Genomic DNA, 22,101 nt, shown 5'->3' with positions numbered 1-22,101 from the left:
GAGCAGGGATAGCAAGCAGGAGTGAGAATGCCTCAGACTGCTTTGCCCAACCAGCTTTCTGCCACTAGCTGGACACTTTTCCTGGAGGCTGAGCCTACAGACCTCATAAAGTTATGCCACCTGAACAAGTGCTGCAATCACTGGCCTACCTTTCTTCCAAGTCTGAGTCTTCCACTCTCCCCAAATGGCTTCCAAATACAATTAGTAGTTAGAGCAGGCAACCCACGTGTCTCCAGGATCAGACTAATGTTTGTACCCAGCTTTGCCATTGCTGCTTCAGTGTAACACTCCCTTCTGCTGATGGGCCCAGTGACTCTGTGTTCCATTACCTTGACTTTTTTTTCACAAAGACATAGTTTTGTAAAGGCTACCATGTTCAGCTAAACTAAGAGCTAAGAGTTTTAAATGAGCAGACACAGGTATTTTCTCACACTTCATGGGGAGACAGACATCTGTGAGACCATCTCAAATTAGAGAATTTCACAAAAACTTCAATAGAAAAGCACAGAAAAACTCACTGAAGTGGTACATTCATGTCCTAGTAATTTATTTTGTAATATCCAGTAGCACACATACAAGTTTCCAGTTAAATCTGAACATACATATTTATGTATCAGTTTTAGTTTGATCATTATCTTAATAATATTCTTGCTTTAGTATACCACAGAGTTGTATGTTCTGTGACTTACAAATTGTTAATACATGGAATACAGTCAGAAAATTGATGTGGAGAGTAAACAAACACACAGGTTAGATGTCATAATTGAATGGAGATGTGCAAAAGCCACATAAAAGCTCCTGGTAAGTAAAATAATTTCAACTGAAATCTAGAAAGTTTCCTCAGAGAGTACTGTGTTTCAGAATGTTTCCAATTCTGCATATTCTCTCTTCAGCACTTTTAATCCATCCAGTGCCAGCAATGGATAATGTGCTGGGAAAAATTCTGGTGCAAAATGATTTAGTGTTTGCTTTAATGGAAATTATAGAAATAATTAGTAAAATTTTTCTCTTCAAAGGTTAGCATAATTCAGTGTATGACTTAGAACATTTAGTGTTAAATACAGCATGTTAATATATAGAAGGTATAAATAACTTCAATACTGTAGTTTCCATATATTTTTTTTAAAGCAGCAATTGTAATGACAGTGATTTTATTTAAAAAGACATAATGCTTGAACTTAATCTGAGGTTGTGCCTCTTGCTTCTGAGCATAATTTTCACATCACAGAATTTTATTCCTGTTAATTATATTAACCATGAGTCAGAGACTTGCTTCAGCTTCTTCTTGCCTTGTATTACTTCTACCTGGGCAGTAAATGAGGATAAAATATTCCATGTAGAATGCCGTCTATAACTACGTTCGGAAAGTCATCTGAAAAAAAAAGGAAAAAAAAAAGAAAGAAATTTCCTTATCCATGTCAGTACAATATAAGTGTTTTGTGAAACTTAACTAGGTAAGGCCACATTTACTTTGGGTTTCTGCATCACTCTACTGTTGTCCATGTTGGGGATGTGCTATTAGTAATGCTGTTTCAGCACTAAAGCCACTTTAGGGTAGCACTGGGCATTGCATGAATGTGCTGCCAGATTTGTAGCTTATTGATTTAAAGGGATGTTCTAATACTTAATGCTGCTAGGCTCCAGCTCTTTATCTGAATCTTTTCTCACAAGGAAGATGGATTACACTGGCAATTCAGTTTCTAACAAAATCTCAATATACTTGAAAAAATTTCAAGATTACTACTGGGAATACTTCAAAGCTGTTTTTTTGTATTGTGGTTTACAGCAGTGTTTAGACTGAGAAGACTTGAGGATGCCTGTATAGAGATGATTATTTGAGGCAAGAAATTTTCAGGTTGTCCAATCAGTGTAAAATGTCGTATGTTAGAAAACGTCATCCTACAGTACTTGAAGAAAAATATTCCTACTGCTTTGTTGTCATGATGCAGAAGAAACTGCGTTAATTTTCATGTTCCATTTGGCATGAAAGAATTGCCTGATGGAACACAGCAGCAGATCCATATATGTGGACGTACACTGTTGAATTGAAAAAAAAAATTGAAATGCACCAACATCTGAGGTTTTAATGAAGGGGGTATATAAGTCACCAGGCATTAAAAATAAGAATTTCTGATCATATCTTACAACCTTAAAATTGTTCGTATACTAGAGATGGAATTCTATGAACAGACTGGTTTTGATGTGAAACTTTCCACACTAATTAAACTTTCAACTATCAGCCTACAGGATATTCACAAGGGGGAGATGCAACTTTTATAAAAATAATTAGTACTTGATAAATTAGATCACTTCATGTGGGTAGGAAGTAGGGTTTGCCCCTAATTCTTTACAGAAATAATTTTGTAAGTAAAATATTGAGCAAAAGTAGACTTGGGCCCTATAAATCCTTATTGTCTTAAATGTGTTATTTCATTGTTACTAATAAAGTGATTTCAGAATATTACAGATTTTATGAACAGAGATAATTAGGATGTTTGCATGAACTGTAACCACCACTATAAATATATGCATAATTCTACTCAGCTTCTCATAGGAAGTCATAATTATAAATGACTTGCTAATATTTTGAATGAAATGTTTCCTCAAATCCCGTAAGCTCATCTGTCCCAAATTACCCTGGTAGAATAACCCTATGCAGTAGTTATTAATGTTATCAAAAGTACACTTGTAAAGGTGATCTGATACTTTCCTTCTAGATTAAATGATGCAGTCCCAGAAACCAGTTTGTATTGGTTCTTCTGTAACATACACTATATATAGGACTGATTTTCAAAATTATACAACCTCACAACATCAGATTTAATGTGAGCCTTTTCTGCTTAAAAAATCAAGCATATAAATGCAACTAAAGTATATGTACATAACTTAAGTATAAACACAACAAAGGACAGTCTTGCAGATCTTTGTGATATTTGCGTGGCTTAAAGAATCATCAGAACAATTTTCAAACAAGTGACAGTAAATCTAAGATCTCATTTTTTTAGCTTCCGAGGTATCATCTCCAATTTGGAGCATATTAGGTTTTTCCTTTATTTTTCTTGAGAACATTATTCCCCCTCCATAACCTTAAACAAAAAGTAATGTGCACTTGGGCACTCAGACTGTTACATATATCATGAAAAAGGGAATCTGAAAATCAATGAGGTTTGTAACTGTGGATCTTATTTTTGTAAAAATTGTTTTGCAACTCAACAGTGCCTAAAGCCCACTCACTGGAATAATGGCAAAATTCTATTCTATAAAGGCAAGTAACAGTACACTGACAGGGTAAAAATGTTCTTTGAGTATTGTATTCCAGAAATATTTTATTTAAAGTTCACACTATTTCATATTTATTGAAGTGTGTTAACACAGGTATTCCTGTATCCAGGAAAAACTTCTGAATGGAATTCACCTTTTTCAAAGAAAACATACAACAGTTATTTGTTAATGGACACTTACTTTTGGTCATAGGCTGCACAACCTTGGCTGTTTTTACAAAGGAATCAGAGTCTATCAAATAAGAACTGATCTGAGAGGGAAAATTTTAGAAAGCTCATCTATATTTTCTCTGTGCTGCAAACTAAAAACAAAGAAGAAGAATTATAAGCAATGGTAGTTGTGTAAAAGCTTTGTTTCTTTCTAACTAGACTTGAGCCAACTAGTAGAGCCTCTAGACTCAGGACTTCAGTTTCTTCTTCCTTTGTTAAACCACAACTCACATTCTAATTTGTGTTTTAATTAACTAAGTTATAGAATGGCTTTCAGTGAATTTTATGTTTTATAGTTTTCAAATACAAAGAATATTCACCTGCCATATAAAATTCTAAATACTGTGGACCAAGGCCAGAAAATGTCTCAGCAAAAGTCTGAAATGTCTCTTGTTTCAGATGTCATTAATGAGACCTACTCAATATTTAAACATATTACTCATTAGAAGATATCTTTATCTTAGTGCTTTTTTGCCTTACTTAAAAGAACAGTTATAAAATTCATTGGAAGGTTCCTAACGATTTCACAAAAAGGAAACTTAGCCTACTCATAGTACACATTATGGAAGGGAGATAAATGCCATCACAGAACTGCAGAATCTTGAAGTCTTACAGCAAAATCTTACATGGCTGGAAATACTAAGCACCATCTCAATTTTTTGGGATAACTGTGTATGAAATCCATTTTCTCTCTTCAGAATGGTATGGACTTACATGATGTTAATGATTTATCCAGGCTCTTGAGGTAATTAGGAGGAGCATTAGACACTAAGATTAAGACATGCAATGTGGCTTATTCTAAATATTAATATAGGCAGCATCTGTACCAGATTTTAAACAGAGGTTACTCTGTGGGTGATTCTTCATTACTGTTGTCACTTGGGTCAGACATGACCCTGTGCATTGACCCCTCCCCTTACTGTGCTTTGGTTCATCGATTTTGTGATTTGCACTTCAGCCTCAAATGAACATTCAGTCTGTGAGATCAGACTAGTGCTAAGTAAAAGTAAAAGCTAAACAACCTTGTAATGTGTCTTCTGATGTGGACCTGTATCACTAGACCTCTGCTGTGTGTGTTTCAGCCTAGTTATGTGTTGGAGTTTAGTAAGACTTCATAGGGTTAAGAGTGTTTGGCCCCATTACTAGCTAGCGTGGACATTGCCTGCAAGAGAGACTACTTAACCCTCCAAAAACACCTGAGCTTGTCCCTATGGTTTTGATAAACAGCTTGAAAAGACAACAGAACCATAGAATAGCTGCAGCTGGGAGATGACTGGAGGTGATCTGGTCCAAACCCCTGTTCAAGCAGGAGCACCTGCAGGCAGTCACCCAGGACATGGCCAGGCAACTTACGAGTGTCTGCAAGACCCAACACCACTCTGGGAATCCTGTGTCCAGGCTTGGGAAAATGTTCCTTATGTTCTAGTCCTATCACTGGCAGCACTGAAAAGAGATTGGCTTTGTCTTCCTTATACCCTCCCTCAAGTATTTATAAACATATTGAGAAAATCTCAAGGAAGTACACTCTATTGTCTAGGAAAAGCAAAAAAGTGTTCTTTCTTAAATTTATTCTTAAAAATTTAATGAATTTCAAGGCAGTGTGAGAATCTGATTTCTACATGGTATTTTGTAAAATGAAATGAAATGCCATATTCAAAAAAAAAATCTATGTGCAGCTCAGGAAGAAAATTCTTTTCTGAATTTATTTTTAAATATTTAGTAGAAACAACAAGTACAAACAAGTAAAATGACAAAGCCAAGAGAAATGCACCCTAAAAATGGTACTTTTTTCCCTGTGTACATTTAATTTAAGACAAGGTAAATTCTCTGAATTATTAATTCAAAGAAATTTTTATATTAAAGAGTTTTTAACAATTTCCAACACTCTTTTGAACCATGTAAATCTAATGTAAATGTCCTGTGAAATACATCACACTTAAAAGTACACTTTTTTCCCCCATAAAGAACTCCAGAGGTTATCAATGATAAGAAATAATAATAATAATCCAAATGGAAATACAAATACGTTTGCAGTAGATCGACTGGAAGTAGATCAGTGTTTAGGGAAAAAGCACTTACAAAGGACTGGGCCTCCAAGTTCAAATCCTTCAGGCAAAACAGCCAAAGGGTCAACAATAAGAAAAGAAAAGCAGTGTTCTTCATCTTTTTGTTTGAATTCTCAGTAGGATTGCCTGAGAGAACAAATGGGGGAGAAAATTCCACCCTTTTACAAATCACCCACCCCACTTAGTGTTTTAATGGTTTCTTATACAAGAACTATCGTTTTATTGGCAGGTTATTAGATTTTGGACCAGTGTCATTTGACTAGGCCAGTATTAATAATAATAATGTGGTTTATGCAGTGCAGGGTCAGATCAGTAAAGTGCTGTTAACAGATGACAGGTTTGATTACCGTTGGCTTTAGGCAAGACATATGGATCCCTTAGGAACAGCAGCACAGGCTGGTGGGACAGTTTGCTGGAAAGGTCAAGAACAGGGATGTCAGTATCAAGGGACAGCAAACAGACTACTCTACAAACTAGCTTTGATAAAGTGAGGTGGTCGAGCTGCCAGGAGCCGTGCAGTGTGGTTCCGCACACGCGCGCTGCCCAGAAGGGCAGCCTCCAGCTCCTGGAAGCAAAGCTTGCTGCTCCTCAGCCATACAGCCAAACCCTCAACGTCAAGCTGGAGTGGAGGGGCTGCATACAGGAGCAGTGGCCTGCAGCTGGCTCAGCTGGCTCTGAGACCTCCTGATTCTGCTCTGCTCCCTGGCATGTGGTGTCATGTGGGCTACAAGACTATCTACAACCAGGCTACATGTCTAGAGGCTCTTCAGGCCACCAAGCTGACTCAAAATGTCACACCATATTCTTACAGCCCCCAAAGCAGTTGCTGTACCCATCACCCATGAAGATAAGTCCCTGGGAGCCCCCTAGGCCCGACTCCTGCCCCTGGCCACGGCATGGACAGCCTCCCCCCGCCCTCTCTGCTCTGCTGTCTACAGATACATTCCAAGTAGTGCAACCAGATAAAGATGAAGCTCTATCAAATGCAAAGGGAAGAACCCAGACCTCTAATTTCTTCTGCTAAATATTCTTGCTACAAAAAACACATTCCCATATATATTTCAGAGCTGGCAGTATTCTGTCAGTTTTGTAAGGAATTTCTCAACACTAGCATAAGGATGTTCAAGCCACACTAAAAATGGATAGATATAGCACAGGTGATGGTAATATTTAACAAATACATCTAATTTTAATGCTAAACTACATCTAATTTGTTAACTGCAAGGAACAAATAAAGTAAACAATTTAAATTAAATTAATTAAATTAAATTAATTTAAGTAGTTTATTAATCGGGTGCCTTATATAGAGTAGAAATCAAGCTCACCTTGATTCTTCAGATTCTGTTTCATCAAAAGAGCTGCAAGTAAAGCGAGAGGAAGCTTTGGTTACAAAAAATTAATTTTACAATAAAAACCCCCAAATCCTTTAAGAATTACCAAAGGGAGCAATCTTCTTCTGGTCATTGTCTACATAACACCATATAAAGAAATATACATGGGAGATTGTATCATTTTATAACTACCACTATGGGAAAATGACAGCATCCATTTTACTGTAACAGATTAATTTCCATCTATCTATCTATCTATCTATCTATCTATCTATCTATCTATCTATCTATCTATCTATCTATGAAGTGTTGGGGTACAGTTCCACTGAGGATACTGCTGATGTCATTGACTGCAAGTGAAAACTACAAGCTTCTGAATCACTCTGGACACTGCCCTGGGCCATAGACACCTCCAAGCCTAAAAGAAGAGCGCCTCAAAATTATCTTCAGGTAAACTTGGCTTCTCACCACTGCAGATCCAAACAGCCTGTCCCAAAGTGGAAAAGGTGGTTTTCTGGGGAGCACGTACTGCTAATGTTTCTCCATTATCAACCCCATCCTCTTACATAGCAAAAATTCTCCCTACAAAGCTCACAGCTGCAGATAGTAACAGAGCTTCCAGTTACACTGGTTTGGGCATTTCTGTAGTTGGTACACTCATCATACTAAGATTCACTTCCACCATTGTGGTTAGGATCCCTTCCCTGGTGATGGGCAATCGGGTCACTGGGGTAATGTCATCAGAAAGGTCAAAGAACCTCATTTGAACACACAGAGCAAGATCATAAAATGATAATGGAATGAGCTTCTATTTTGTGCAGAAACTATGATCATAAAACAGATGCAAAGGCTTTCTATGTAATTTTAGTTAGTGCTTATGAATATCCTACATTTCAGTAGATACTTCATGGTCTACAAGAAAGTAATATTTTTCTCATCTAAGCGCTCCTTTGCTTTCCAAGAATATTACACTAAACTTCCCTTCAGTCTTTGAACTTGCTGGATTTATTTTACAACCTTTTGGGGATATATAAACATACTTAACATGAACCTAATGCCCATTTATTTTACAGTGTTAGAGTTGGCAGTAAGACCATTTTAAGTCAATGGAATTGCATCAGCACTGAGTGGATATAGACCTTTTGGCCTCCATATATTTTTCAGTAAAGGAGAGCTTACCCACAGCTTTCTGCTTTTGGCAAGGTAGGTACATGACGAACATTCAGAAAATCGAGAAATATCTTAGGGAGCTCTTCATTTTCTAAAATGACTGTCTGTTAAAAAAAAAAGGCATAATAGAAACCCACATTTTAAAAATATTTTAGATACTTTAGATATATATTAGATATATATTTTATAGATAGATACATATATATATTTTAGATGCAGTTCCAGTCAAGCTACTCTCTTTCAATACTTTGTAATTCTCCATTTTTACACCTATTTTGGAATGCTTCATTCTTGATAAATCACTTAGAAATACATTCAGCTTATGCTTCTACATTTTTCACCTGCCATCACTGGTGCCAACCTATATACCTCTCAAGAAGAGATGTCTGATTCTGGAACTAAGTTACTGGCACGCTCATCTGTGAATAAAATACAGTTTATTAAAATATAAAATAAAACAGACTCAGCTCAGTGCTTTCATGTTCACCTCACAGAAGACTACCATCTGGCTTATGAGCAGAAGTCTTCACTTTGTGCAGTTTTATTAATGCACATCTTGGTAAATGACAACACGGGAAACTCCTTGCTAGGCTTGACAGGTCAGCTTACAACATACTCCATGTACCTGCACTATGGCTCCGAATGACAAAGCTCTGACCATGCAGCTGCTGGCCAGACTTGCCACATTCTTCCAAAATTGTGGTACAAAGGCCACATAATGGCCAGATTACATGCTCTCTGTGTTTTTGTTTGATGAGATGACTTACAGTTTTCACAAGGCAAAGAAAAACAGTTCATAAATTCAACCGATCTCTCACCTAAAAGATTAAACCCCTAGTTCTTTACTGTTCATACTGACATACATTCTGAAAATGTGTACTTCACAAGAAAAAGGAAGCCATAAGCTTTTTCAAAGACATTTTCTTCATAAATGCCTGATCTGAAGTGAATGTATGTACAGAAGAAACTTCACTGGACTTAAAATTAAATTGACTCCTAGCAGCAACACTTTTTGTGTTCATCCTGTTCACTTTTCCACCCTACGATAGAAGAAATAAATATAGAGAAGAAACAAGTCTGGTGATGGAAAGACACATTACTCTTACATTCTAACTTAGGTAACTTACTCCTGCTTGTGTATTCTTTTACATTACAAAATCACAATGGAGAAACGATGGTATATAGAGGATAGCAGGATCACAAAAAAAAAAAAAAAAAAAAAAAAAAGTGTTAAGCCTTTCAGTTCACCTCTATATGAAGAGGCTGCATTAAAAAATGCCACTTTGTTTGCATTCTGCAAAATCAGCACTCTGCTGCTGCAAAATTTATCCCGTTCTGCATTCAGCTTATGCACAAAAGAAAGGTGTGGAGGTGGATGCATATTCAGAGGGTGTGTGAATTGCATAGAAATGACTAGCTCAAATAAAACCATCTTGCAAATTATATGCAAAGAGGAACTGCAAAAAGTTGTAGAAAGATGTTTAAGGGCATCCAGTGCTTATATGCACTTCATACTTAAAATTCTTGATAGCTTTTTCTAAAAGCTGAGATGTCTTCTGAGGCTGCTGAATGGAGTAGGGAAGAACAGAAGGATATACCATTTTATAAAAGGAAAACTAATGACAGCTCTTACAAGCCTATTTGCTTCTACTTTCACTCACTTAAGAATATTATCTCATTCTATTTTTTTTCCCCACAACATGTATGAAGTCAACCCAAGCCTGCTAATCCTGGTCTGTCCAAATACTTATCACAAAAAGATGTAAAGCAAATAGTATCCGTTTTAGTGTGTTAAGCCATTCAGTTTGTCAGCTGTCAATAACTCTGCTTTGGTAATCACTAAACTTGAACATGTAGAATTTGCAGAGAAGCAAAGGTAATTTTGCATTGCATTGTATTTGCACATGACTTCTGCTGATTGGGAATTTTGTCCTTTCCAGAATTTTATGAAGGAAGGAATTACTGCATTGACCAAAAGAGGATTTTGCAACTGATGTAATGTAATGTGACATGGATTTTCAAGCATTAAAAATAAAAAAGATGAAGTTTACAAGTTAATTATAGTAATAGGGGTCAAATTATCTTTTGGCTTGACTTCATTAGCTTTAATTCAACAAGGGGCAAGGACATAATATTGCCATTTAAAATACATGGTGGAAACCAAAGGACAAGAGAAAAAAAAACGTCTGATAAGAACAACAATAGAATGAAACCAAAGAAAAAACAACAAGAAAACCACACAAACCCCAAACCAACCAACCAACCAACCAACACTAAAACAAAACCTCCCACAAGCACCAACCAGCAACAATGAATTAGGTGTGTCTGCCAAAACATAATTCCTAACTCTCGTGGAGACTCAAAGCAGATCTAGAAAAAAATCTAAGCATTCTCAGCTTCCTATTTAAGTTAAAAAAAAATTACTCTTAAATCAGAAATGTATTATAATTGGGTTAATTTACCCGGAACAGCCCCTAACACAACACATTTTTTATTTCTGTCTGAAAACTTATAAGAAATCCATATTTTGCAAACCTGATGATCTTTAAATGATAAGTGTGCAGAAAAGGAACCAGCAGGTAAAGTTTGTCAACTACTACCTATAATTTGTGATTGAATATGCTGAACTGCAGCATTTGTTCAAGTGAGTATGAGACACTGGCTTGTAAGCATGACTAGCTACCTTGTTTGCTCTGTCATCAGAAACTGAAGATAAATATTTTCACAGAAATAAAAGCTTACACTTAGTTTCTTTGTAACATGAATTTTTGTTGTATCCAAATTCTGTCAAGATCATAGCAATGAATTTTAAATATGGGTCCCAGAGTGCCAAGTAGGCTAATTTAAGAAAAAAACCCCAGGATATTTCCTTCCTAGAGTAAATAAAACCCTCTCTTCCCCCCAACTAAACCAGCTAATACAACCTCTAGCAAGAGATATGGGAAGTGACTCCAGAAATACACTTTTCAACTCATTGATTTCAGCTGAACTACAAGTGCCATATTTTCTTAGAAAATTGTAAAGGGTGTTTATCCGTTACTGTCACACTTTAATGGACTACTCTGTGCTTCAGGAGAAAAACCCACAACACAACGCAAGGGAAAGTCTGATGTTTACATCAGCAGAAATGTCTTTTTTATTGGAAGGGTGCAATTATTATTATGTAAGACAAATCATAAAATCCCCGATTTTTCTACCTTATCAGTTTCATAAAATCATGTTCCCTAAGGATGTCATTGATTAGTTGCACATGTTCTTTCAGTGACATCTGAAATACTTAATTGTCGGTTATCTTTTCTTCTTCAGTAAGTAAAATATAGTCTCAAAATTGGGAAGGGACTTGTTCTGACTTAACCTTAGCTAGATGCCATCATGCAGTAGAAAACAGTGCTAAAATATCACAGGATAATGCTCTCCAACAAGGGAGACATATAAACAGCATAATGATTTCCCATGAGTTTCCTTTTTAGAAAATTGTCACTAAAGCCAGGCTAAATGCTGACATATCTTCACAGAGGACACTGTGAAATCGAACACTGGCATTCTAGTTAGGCCCAAACCTACTCATCAGCCAATTATAACAGTAACTGAACATCTTGCTGAAAACCTGAAGAAGACCACTTCGCTAACCTTCAGAGATCATGCCACAGAAATGCATAGTTATTATTATTATTATTATTATTATTATTATTATTATTATTATTATTATTATTATTGCTGTTTTTAATGAAGAAAGATTTAAAAATCAATTTCTTACAGTCATCTATCACACTTTTTTGAGGTTGCTGGATGAGCTGTTGGAAAGGGAGAAAAGAGAGAGTGGAAGCTGAGTTACAGGGTTTTTACAGACTTTTCCATTCATTCGGGTTTAGTTTGAAAGGCTCTGCTGTTAGGGTGAAAAAGTTCATGACAGTTTTTCCTCTCTTCACAGGGAAAGATGCTTCACAATACCTAATTCAGTGGTGCAGCTAAAATGGGGGAAAAGAAAATCAATACATTCCAGCTACAGTAAGTAGGCTGGAGTGTCAGTCTCCACTGGGACCAAAATCCACATCTTTTGGAACATTTTAGAGTCTATATTCTTCTATTAACCTGCTTTTCCTGAACTGCTTTACACAGTCCCATGAAATGATAAAAAGGTTATCAAAAGAACACATTAGCTAAAAACCAAGTAGACAAAGGAACCAGACTTGTAATATTACAAACCTCTCTTTTTTAAAGTAATAGCAGATACAATCATGTTTTATAATATCCATTGTGAAGAACTATGAAGAAACTCACTCCTTGTTCTGTGAGGCTTGTGAGAGGTTATTGACTGAGACTAATTATAAAAAGTATTTCTACTTTTCATTACTACCAGAAGTACTCACATAGGTAAGAATAGAAGGAGGTTATCAAACATGCTTAAAAACCCGTATAAAGTTTCAAGAAGAGATTCAGAAATGATGCGCCATATGAAGCACCAGCTAGTTAACACTCCCACGCTATGTATCAAAGGGAAGTCAGCAGTAATGGTGATATCCATGCAGTGGAACTTGAAAGGGAACAAATATTTACTATAGATACTATAAAACAAAATACATCCAATGAAGATTCAGAACTATCTGAAAGATAATGTAAAGTTCATAAGAGTTTAATAAAAAGGACAGAGGGGAATTGTATCTCTAAACCTCAGGACTGGAGGATGCTTCCTGTGAGTTTAAAACTCTTCTGGCATCTCATGAGTGACAAATCCATCTATCATAGTAATCTCAAGCTATGCAAAGGATAAATGAGATGAAAGGGAAGCCAAGTAAGTTAAATGACTACTGGATCATCAGTGAAAATTTGTATGCAGAAATTCATGACAGTGTCTATAACTTACACTGAAAGGCAGTTTACTAATTTTGATTGAAAATACTACCACATAGGTCTTGAGACCACTTTAGTTAGAAAGCTAGTTGAAATCACAGTTACAGTTCCGACTAATATTTAACTACTAACTGCAGACTTGTGGCTAAGTCTACAAATATAACCCACTATATAGTCTGTAAAAGTCTACAAATATAACGCATTTGATGTGAAAAATAAAATATTGCTTTTTTTTTTTTTTCCAGAAAACTGGGAACATAATTTAGTGGGAGCAAACAGTGAACTTCTCTTCAGTAAAAGAGGAGACTAGTCCTTGAAAGATTAGAAACAAAGTGCAAGAACAGTTCCTTTGAAAAATACAAATGAAAGGAAGCAGTCAATACAATTTCCTGAGCCACTGCTCAAAGGATTGGAGGTTAAGACAAAGCTGGATGAGAAATGAAGAAATCAACGGAGCAAAAGGAAAAGAAACTGGCAGAAAGAAAAAGAAGGGCAGGCCAAGTTAATAATAATATAAAAACTTAACAGGAACAAGAAAGGTATTTAACAATAAGTAACAGGAAAAAGTAATACAAAGAATGAATACATACACTAGTGACAGACAAAATTAGACACCGAATTCAAAATGTGTAAATTGAAGTATTTTTCAGAAGTAATTGAGACAATGTGAATAGTGGTGGTGATAACAAACAGGTGCAGAAATACTTCAGATAACTATATATCTATTTATATATAAATATATATATATAAATATATATATATATATATATATATAATTATATATGTATATATATAAGTAAATCCAGAAAATACACATTTTAGGAAGATATAGAAATTAGGTAGTTAGGTTTGGAAAAGTCTTCTCAAGAGTACAGGACAAGAGGGCTTGTAAAAAAGCAACCATATTTACAATTACAATACACAGTAGAACTCAGGAACACTGAACATTCAGGAGAAGCAAGGTGCCTTGTTTTACCCTGCCCTCTGCCACTCCCTCTCTCAAGGCAAGCTCCAACGGATATTGCCATGGAGCACCTGGATGCTCACCTGAGACAGGCAGCATCTGAGTCCTCTTTCACAACCCCTCAGACCAACACAGTCACTGGTAAATGCCAGAATTTCCTCATAAAACACTGTAAGTACAAACCAGCCACAAGAACTGCACACAGCCCAATGTCACCAGAAACACATGTATTTTCCCTGTTCAGGAAGTTTCTGCTGTCCACTACCAGAGCTTTATGAGACAACAGTTATCTATAAATTATATTTTGAGAAACATCAAAGAAAGAGACCAAGACAAATAGAAAAGAAAGAAAGAGAAGAAATCCAAGAAATGTAGTTGCAAACTATAACACCTGGCAAATTTCAAAACTGATAGGTTTTTGTTTTCTGTCAGTCAGGTACTACCCTTCTTCTATGCTGATGCTTGTGCATCAGGGAGAAGGTTGCATGGGGAAAAGAAGCAAAACCCTGCAACAGATCTGACCAGGTAATTTAATACTATCATAAATACCTAACATACTCTATGGTGGAAATGTCAGTTCTAGATTTTCCAAATTTGCAAGTCCTAACCTTCTTCCTCTAAATACCAGGGTTTAGTATATGTTCCTGTCTACTTAGTGTGTGACAACCCTTTCTTAGAATTGTAGATTTAGGTGGGAAAAGGTCTTTAAGATCAACTCTTAAACAAGCACTGCTGAATCCATCTAAATCAAGTCCCTAAATGTCACGTCTACATGTCTTTTAAATACCTCCAGGGATGGTGACTCAACTACTTCCCTGGACAGCTTGTTCCAATGCTTGACAACCTGTTCCTTGAAGGAATTTTCCCTCATATCTGATCTAAACCTCCCCAAGCCCAACTAGAGGCTATTTCCTCTTATCCTGTCAATTCTTATCTGAGAGGAAACCAACCCCCATTCTGCCACAAACCCATTTCATGTAGTTGTATAGAGTGATTGGGTCCCCCCCGAAGACAATTTTCTCCAGGCTAAACACCCTCAGCTCCTCTCCACAGAACTTGTGCTCCAGACATTTCACAGCTCCACTGCCCTTCTCTGGATGTGCTTCAGTGCTTCAACATCTTCTTGAACTGAGGGGCCCAGATCTGAATCCAGGATTCAAGGTGTGATATTACCAGTGCTCAGTACAGACAGACAATCCCTGCTCTGGTCTGGCACACTACTGTGGCCAGGATGCCATTGGCCTTCTTGGCCACATGGGCACAGCTAGCTCACATTCAGCCTCTGCTGACCAGCACCTGTCTTTCTTGAAGTGAGGGGCCCAAAACTGAACCCAGAATTTGAGGTGGCCTCACCAGCATCCGATACAGGGTGACAATCTCTTTCTTGGTCATGCTGGCCACATCATTTTTGACAGAGGCTAGGAAATCATTGGCCTTTCTGGCCACATGGGCACAACTGGCTCACGTTCAGCCTCTGTTGACCGGCAGCCCCGGGTCCTTTTCTGCTGGGCCACTTTCCAGCCACTCTGCCCCCAGGCTGTAGCACTGCCTGGGGCAGTTATGGCCCAAGGGCAGGACACAGCTCCTTGCCTTATTGCACCTCATCCAGCTGGCCTCAGCCCATCAATCCAGCCTGCCCAGATGCCTCTGCAGAGCCCTCCTACCTTCCAGAAGATCAACACTGCCACCCAGCTTAGTGTCACCTGCAAACTGACGCTTGATCCCCACATCCAGATAATGGATAAAGATTTTAAACAGGGCTGTCCCCAACACTGAGCTCTGGGGAACAGCATTTGTGACTGGCCACGAGCTGGGTGTAACTCCATTCATCTCTCTGGGCCTGGCCAGAGTTTGCTGGGCATCCAGCAAAGGGTGTCTGTCCAAGACATGAGCAGCCATTGTGAAACCATCAGCATTCATCACTGTCAGATTTAAACTCAGAATACTCAGCATGTATTTCCATTTTCCCTTTTTTTTTTTTTTTTTTTTTTTTTTATTCTCATCAAAGCATTTCTGTAGTTGAGATCATAAAACACACAGAAAGGTGTTTGCTTGCTACAGTAACAAGTCAGCAGGAGCACAGTATTCCTTCAAAGAAAACTCAATTTATTCATTTTCTGGATTAACACTGATGTATAACATATTGTTTGTAGCTGCTTTAGAACTGGAAAACTAAAAAAAAAAAAAAAAAAAAAAAGTGATGATGATGATGGTAACAATAATAGTAGTAATAATAATAATAATGGCAATAGAGTACCATGAGAAAACTGGGTATTAATAAAGTGGTATGCCTGTACCAGGAAGTTAATAACTACAATAAAGAACAGAGTTATTGGGAACAAAGATAAACACAACTGAATGGAAATATATCACAGAACTGCTGTGATCGAAACAAAGAGACTTTGGTTAGATGTTTACTGACTAGATACTACAACAGAAGAAAGAAACAGTTTCAAAACTTACTGCAACCCCTGAAAGCATAGAGCCTGCTTTCATTTCCAGAAAGGTTTCAACTGCTCACCCCCCTGCCCCCCCCACCAAAAGCCTTAAGGCAAACTCAGCAAAGATAAGTAAGTTATTACAAGATCCTTGCAAAGATAAGTTGATACAAGACAGGTAAGAAGAACACAGCTCTCAGTGATGCATATTGGAAAAAACGTAACAAAACAATGATAGACTTTAGAATGACCATTAGTGACTGGGGGAGTGAGTTGCTGATGGCCATAATAGCATTTTTGCTTCTTTTTAGCTTTGTAAGAAATCTCCCACAGCTCTAACTCATTTTTCTGACTTTGCTGAGAACAAGGAGAGAGACAGATGTTTGATAAGGTCTGAGGAACTTATCTATGAAAATAAGTCCTGCTTTCCACAAGAATGATAATTTCCTGCACATCTCATATCAAAAATTTGTCATCTGAGAATGATTTCCTCATCTGCATGGTTTCTACAAGATACTGTAAGAAAAATGCTATTCAACTCTACAATAACTTCTTATTTTGTCTCTCTGACATTTTCTTGTCAGATGTTTTGGGTCAGAGTAAACTCTTGAGAAATGATTCTACATTCCCTTTGAAACTAATTAGACTAAGCAGCAGGTAGCCACTCTGAAGTCCAAACAAGAGAATGTAGAAAGCCCAGGGAATTCACTGCACCTGGGGTTAATGCACTCAATTGTGTCATTTTTGCAGAGGTAAAGCAGGGTAACATAGCTGAAGAAATATGTTTAGATTTATATGGTGGTGGTTTTTGGGTTTTGTTTGTTGGTTTTGAGTGTTGGTAGCCCTTTCAGCACAAAACAACAATGCTGAATAAATGCTGAATGTTGAGTAACTACTCTAGGATATTTTGTAGTGCTGGCAGTGTAGCTACAAGGAAATTGGCAAGTTTTATTTTAAAAACTCTAAAGTTTACTTAAATTTTATCAACTTAACAAGAAAATACATGTTGTGTGCAAGGTATTTATTTACCTTTATCAGCAAAAGAAAGGTAAAAATCTGTGTGTGGGACTTTTTTGGTTGGAGTTTAGTTAATATACTTAATATAGTTAACACACCAACAATTTACTTTTGATATCTTAATTCTGTACTCGAGGAGGCAGTTGCTATACAATAGCAAAGAAGTGCAAATTATATCTTGACCACTGACAAACTCAGAAATGCAGAAAATGAAGAAAACTGGAGTCAGTCCTAACAGTACAGATAGACACCACAGGTACAGAACAATATGAATATATTTGTTTACATTTGTGAAAGCCAAGGGCTTTCTCCTAGTAAGAGAAAACCCTGCTTTAAAACACACACACACACTTATCCATGTTCTTTATATTAACTTCTGTTTAACTTATGTTTCAAACATTTCCTTAGCCCCACAAAAGACCAAGACCAAATCAACTCAGAACAATGCAATAAATGCTGTGCTGACAGCATTAGCCATTGATTAAAAAACACCTGTTTTCTGAAAAAATCACAAAGGCTTGCTTTGAAAAACACTCATAAGAAATGCCTACGATGTATTGGAACCAAAGGTTAGAGTCAAAGATTCAGACAATGTCTTCTTGCCTGCTTATGCTACAGAAGCATCATAACAAATGGGCAAGATGTAGTGATACTTAACCATATGGATATCAAAAAAGCACTTCCTAAATTAAACAACCAAACTGAATCAATGTCAGAGAAGAGAAATTTGAATAGATGAAGTAGAAAAATTTTAAACAGATACTGATAAGCATGTTAAAATTAAATTCCTGATAAATAACCAGCTACAAACTATGCTGTGAAAATGTTTTGCCAAGGGTCATAACTCAGTCATTATTTTCATTAAAAAATAATACAATATAAACGAAATGGAGGACAGTAGAGCTGTCATAATGTAGTAAATGATATAATTTAATTTTCCTAAATAATAAAAGAACAGGAAGATGCTCAAGGCTGTCCAAAAGCAACAGTAAGCATTTCCTGCAGTGAGTCACTGCAGAACAGTCAGGTGGCCAAGAAAGGTTTTAAAATGTGTTGTCAAAGCACTTAACTGGTCCAGTTTTGTCACCAAGAGTCTGAATTTAACTCTCATACTACAACACTTGTGGATCTTGACAGATGGGTTATTTCTATGTGAAAGCAGATTGATCGAGGACTGTAACCTGCTCCTCAGTACTACTCACTAAACTACTCTTTCAGGAATATGACTACAATTAAATAAAATGTTTTGTCTTAGAACAAACATGCCTATACTATATTTGCTCACAGCCTCTTCTATCACATATCTACATTTTGTTAATGTCTGCCAAAAAATTAGAGATCTTGTTCATGCCAAAATTCTGCATTAAATATCTTTCCACATAAATTTTCAGAGAAAGCTGACTTTGTCATGTCTGCATGTCCTCCATTACAGGAGAGATCCAGCAGCAAATTATTAAACTCTGTATTCTTCAGTGAAATTAACTGTCAGCAGAATCAACATATTACAGTATGATTTTTGTCTTTCTAATGAATCAACATTCTTTACACAAATAGGACAAAACAAACATGTATAAATAAAAAACATAAAACTTGTGGTGTGGAGCTTGTGATGCTAAATTCTGGCTATTTTTAAAATCCTCAGTACTTCCTTGCTCATAGATTCAAGCAACATCAGGAATTTATGTTATCAGGAGTGCCAGAACTGGATAAAGTAATTCCAGTTGCTCTGCAAACACAGAAATCCTGCTTTTTCTTTGCACAGGGCTTCAACGCTTTTCTTGTAAAGAAATCAGAACCCCAAAACAATCCTCAAAACCCCCCATCCTCCCTTTTTTCACTCCTGCCACCCTGGCAAAAAACCTCACCTCTCTTTCAGAGAAATGAGCATGCCTTGTTACATGCTGCTCTGTAACTATAGGAGCAAATCAATAGCAGCTGAATGCCATCTGCTTCGGGCAGCAGAACAGCACCAAAAGTGTGAGCAATGCATCTTCCCTTATTGAAAGGTTATTTTATGCAAGTAAACAATTCATCGTCTTCTTGCACGCTTGATGCTCATTTACCACTTTTGATCAATAAAATATGCAAAACAACAAAAAAATTGAATCCTAAGAGTAGTTCTGATGCCAGTGTGATAGGTAATCAATACCAGGTCTCTGTTCAGTAAGGCAGCCAGTAGGGTAACTCCTTTATTGTATGAACCCAAGAGAAAGTGTGGAAATGTGTCTCGTTACCTATAAAATGCAATAAGAGAGTGAGAAACACAACTTCTATCCTGGAAATTTAAAAATTAAAAAAGGAAAGGAGAGCTACTATTTTAAATGTGCTTTCCTCCTAACTATGCAAAGGTTAGTAATGTCAACTTGCTTGATCATTTCTTGCAAAGAATCTGCTGCTATAGTGTTGATAGAACTTCACTATCATTAACACAGATATTTGGTTAAATCATAGTCATACAAGACATACTTTGGATGACAATCCTTCTTTCTTCTGAAGCTGCTCTACCTTATTAAGCCTCAGTTTTCAATGTATTTATGGTTCAGGTGAACTCAGTTTTTCTGTTAAAAACAAACTGCTATGGGAATTTCTTTTGCACAGTGTTTCTTTTAGTCAGACCACAAACTGCCTTATTACATTAAGCCTCCTGACAATTGATTCAAGTAGAATACTTCTCTCCCAACAAAGAAAACAACATCATTTTTACAGATACTGCAGAACAAAACCTCCAATTCAAACAGTTTCCTAAAATGTACATAAAATACTTGAAATAACAGTTGCTACCCAAAAATTCTCTTTAGTGTACCAGAGATCCTAATACTTAAAAAAAAATAGTAAAATTACTACTCTCTAATTTGAACAGCAATTTTGCATATTGTATCATAAAGCCACAAGTTAAGCTGCACAACCTATATTCTGATCTGCACTTAACACCAAATTGTCTTAAATCTTCTTTCCTGCATGTCTCTAGAAACACAACTATCTGGGTATGTGACCTTTACATATATTTGGTTATAAAGCTTGATATTCTTCTGCAGAAGAGCATGTTATGCAGGGCTTCCATTTAAGAGAACTAATCAGTACAACATTTTTAAAAACCCAAAACCCTGAAACCCTGATTTTTTTAGGTATTTGCAATGCAAAGACATTTTCCAATGCAAGATTTGAGAAAAGTTCTACTAAAGTGAAACCAAGAAATAGTGAATAAAACACAATTTTACCAAATGATTATAGCCAAACTTGTAGTCAAGCAGCAGCACTTCTACACAGAAAAGGCAAAAAAAATCTCTTCATAACAGTTTAGTTCTCATTATTATTAAAAAAGGAGACAACAGAAGAACATATCTATAAATCAAGGTATATAGAATTTTTAAGGTGTCATTACTGGTAATTAAAAAAGAACATAGTCACACATGTTGAAAAAGTCCTTCTGGACAATCAATGAAACTTACTGAATGTAAGAGAGATTTGGGTTTAAGATTTATTTAAATCTGTGAATTAGAGGCAGGTTTGTTAGCAACAGTTCAAAATTTTTCTTTTATAACTCTGTAAGACCCTAAGCATTTGTAGTGGTAACAAGCAATTGCCCCTTCTGTATAATGTAGCTTGGATCATGTTCCTCTTGCATTCCTTCTTCAAAAATGCTTATGAGTTTATATGAATTTCAATAGATGGCTTGCACACATTTATAGAAGCCAAAACAACTTTGATCAAATTAATAACACAGAACATAGTAGGGAAAGTGCAGTAGCTTGGAGTCAATGACCCAACTAGCAGCAAGGGTATAATTTAAAGTCAGAAATTTCCAGTGCATGCACCGTTAGCCACAGTGAACCTGTTACTGCTCTAAAGGGAATTGTTTGCCTCTTATTAGATTTTCTACAGCACAGCCATAAGTGATAAATGTACTGCTGTACTCACTGTCAAGTTAATCAATGCTGCCAAAGTTTTGTTGACCTAACAGTAATCCATAAAGTGAGCGGCATTTTCTCTATCCCTATGACATCTCAGTCCTCAGTGGGGATACAAATCTTACAACAGCTTTTCAAAAAAAAAAAAAAAACCAAAACAAAAAACCCCCAAAAAATGAAAAAAACAAAACAAAGCAAAGCAGGGAAAAAAAAGATATTTTCAAAATTCTGTCTTTAAATTAGCAGACTGTGAGAATGCCTTGCTTTTCTGACAAATTGCTTAAAAATGATAGCCATACAATGGAGTCAGTTTGATGGCTAAAATACTAGCAAATGGATGACTTCATGGAGGATGGAGCCTTGCCTACTAAAAAGAAGGTAAAAAACAGCTTCATGAGTCTTTCAAGGAAACAGTTGTGAACACGATTTACATGTAACTATAGATTAGTGCACTGGTTGGAACAGAACACATTGTGGTAATTCTGAAGACACTAATGTGAAAACAATAATAAAAAATCACCACCTATAAAACGTGTCTATTGCTCTGTCTAGCTGTAATTCACAGTCCATGAGAGGCATCACCACTAGAAAGAAGAAAAAGTCAGGAAACAATCCCTGGTAGAACAAGCTGCTCTATAAACAAACTGCTGCTATGCTCTCACAAGCAATTATAGACATATGAAATATGAATTGCCATTGATTTTTCTTCTAGAGGTCACTCCGCTCCATGTTTTACGCAGTCTAGGCATTTATTTGGGTGGCAAACTGACAAGTTTTTACAGAATTAACAGAGCAATGTAATCCTTGCTCAATCACAGGTACTTCATTATGGTTCTATTCCTTGACACTTGTCCCTCCCAAAACT

General features: G+C 36.5%; 1 protein-coding gene across 4 annotated transcripts in view; it reads right to left on the bottom strand.

Annotated features, from left to right (window-relative positions):
• Positions 1-518: 518 nt before the first annotated feature.
• SNX24 (sorting nexin 24) overlaps positions 519-22,101 on the bottom strand; it is an 88,158-nt gene continuing 66,575 nt past the window's right edge. For 3 of the 4 annotated variants that reach the window (XM_056514669.1, XM_056514670.1, XM_056514671.1), the window contains exons 4-7: positions 8,068-8,162; positions 6,883-6,915; positions 5,905-5,969; positions 519-1,372 (exon numbers count right to left, since the gene is read on the bottom strand). In XM_056514669.1, the coding sequence (XP_056370644.1) occupies positions 1,302-1,372; positions 5,905-5,969; positions 6,883-6,915; positions 8,068-8,162 (264 nt within the window). In that variant the 3' untranslated portion in view covers positions 519-1,301. Of the gene's footprint in view, positions 1,373-3,462; positions 3,584-5,904; positions 5,970-6,882; positions 6,916-8,067; positions 8,163-22,101 lie in introns of all 4 variants that reach the window. The other variant, XR_008842618.1, reaches the window with a different exon arrangement.

The sequence above is a fragment of the Oenanthe melanoleuca genome, chromosome Z (assembly GCF_029582105.1).
Source record: "Oenanthe melanoleuca isolate GR-GAL-2019-014 chromosome Z, OMel1.0, whole genome shotgun sequence".
Taxonomy (NCBI): Eukaryota; Metazoa; Chordata; class Aves; order Passeriformes; family Muscicapidae; genus Oenanthe; species Oenanthe melanoleuca.
Note: the sequence above shows the minus strand (reverse complement) of the source record. Positions and strands in the feature narration are given on the sequence as shown.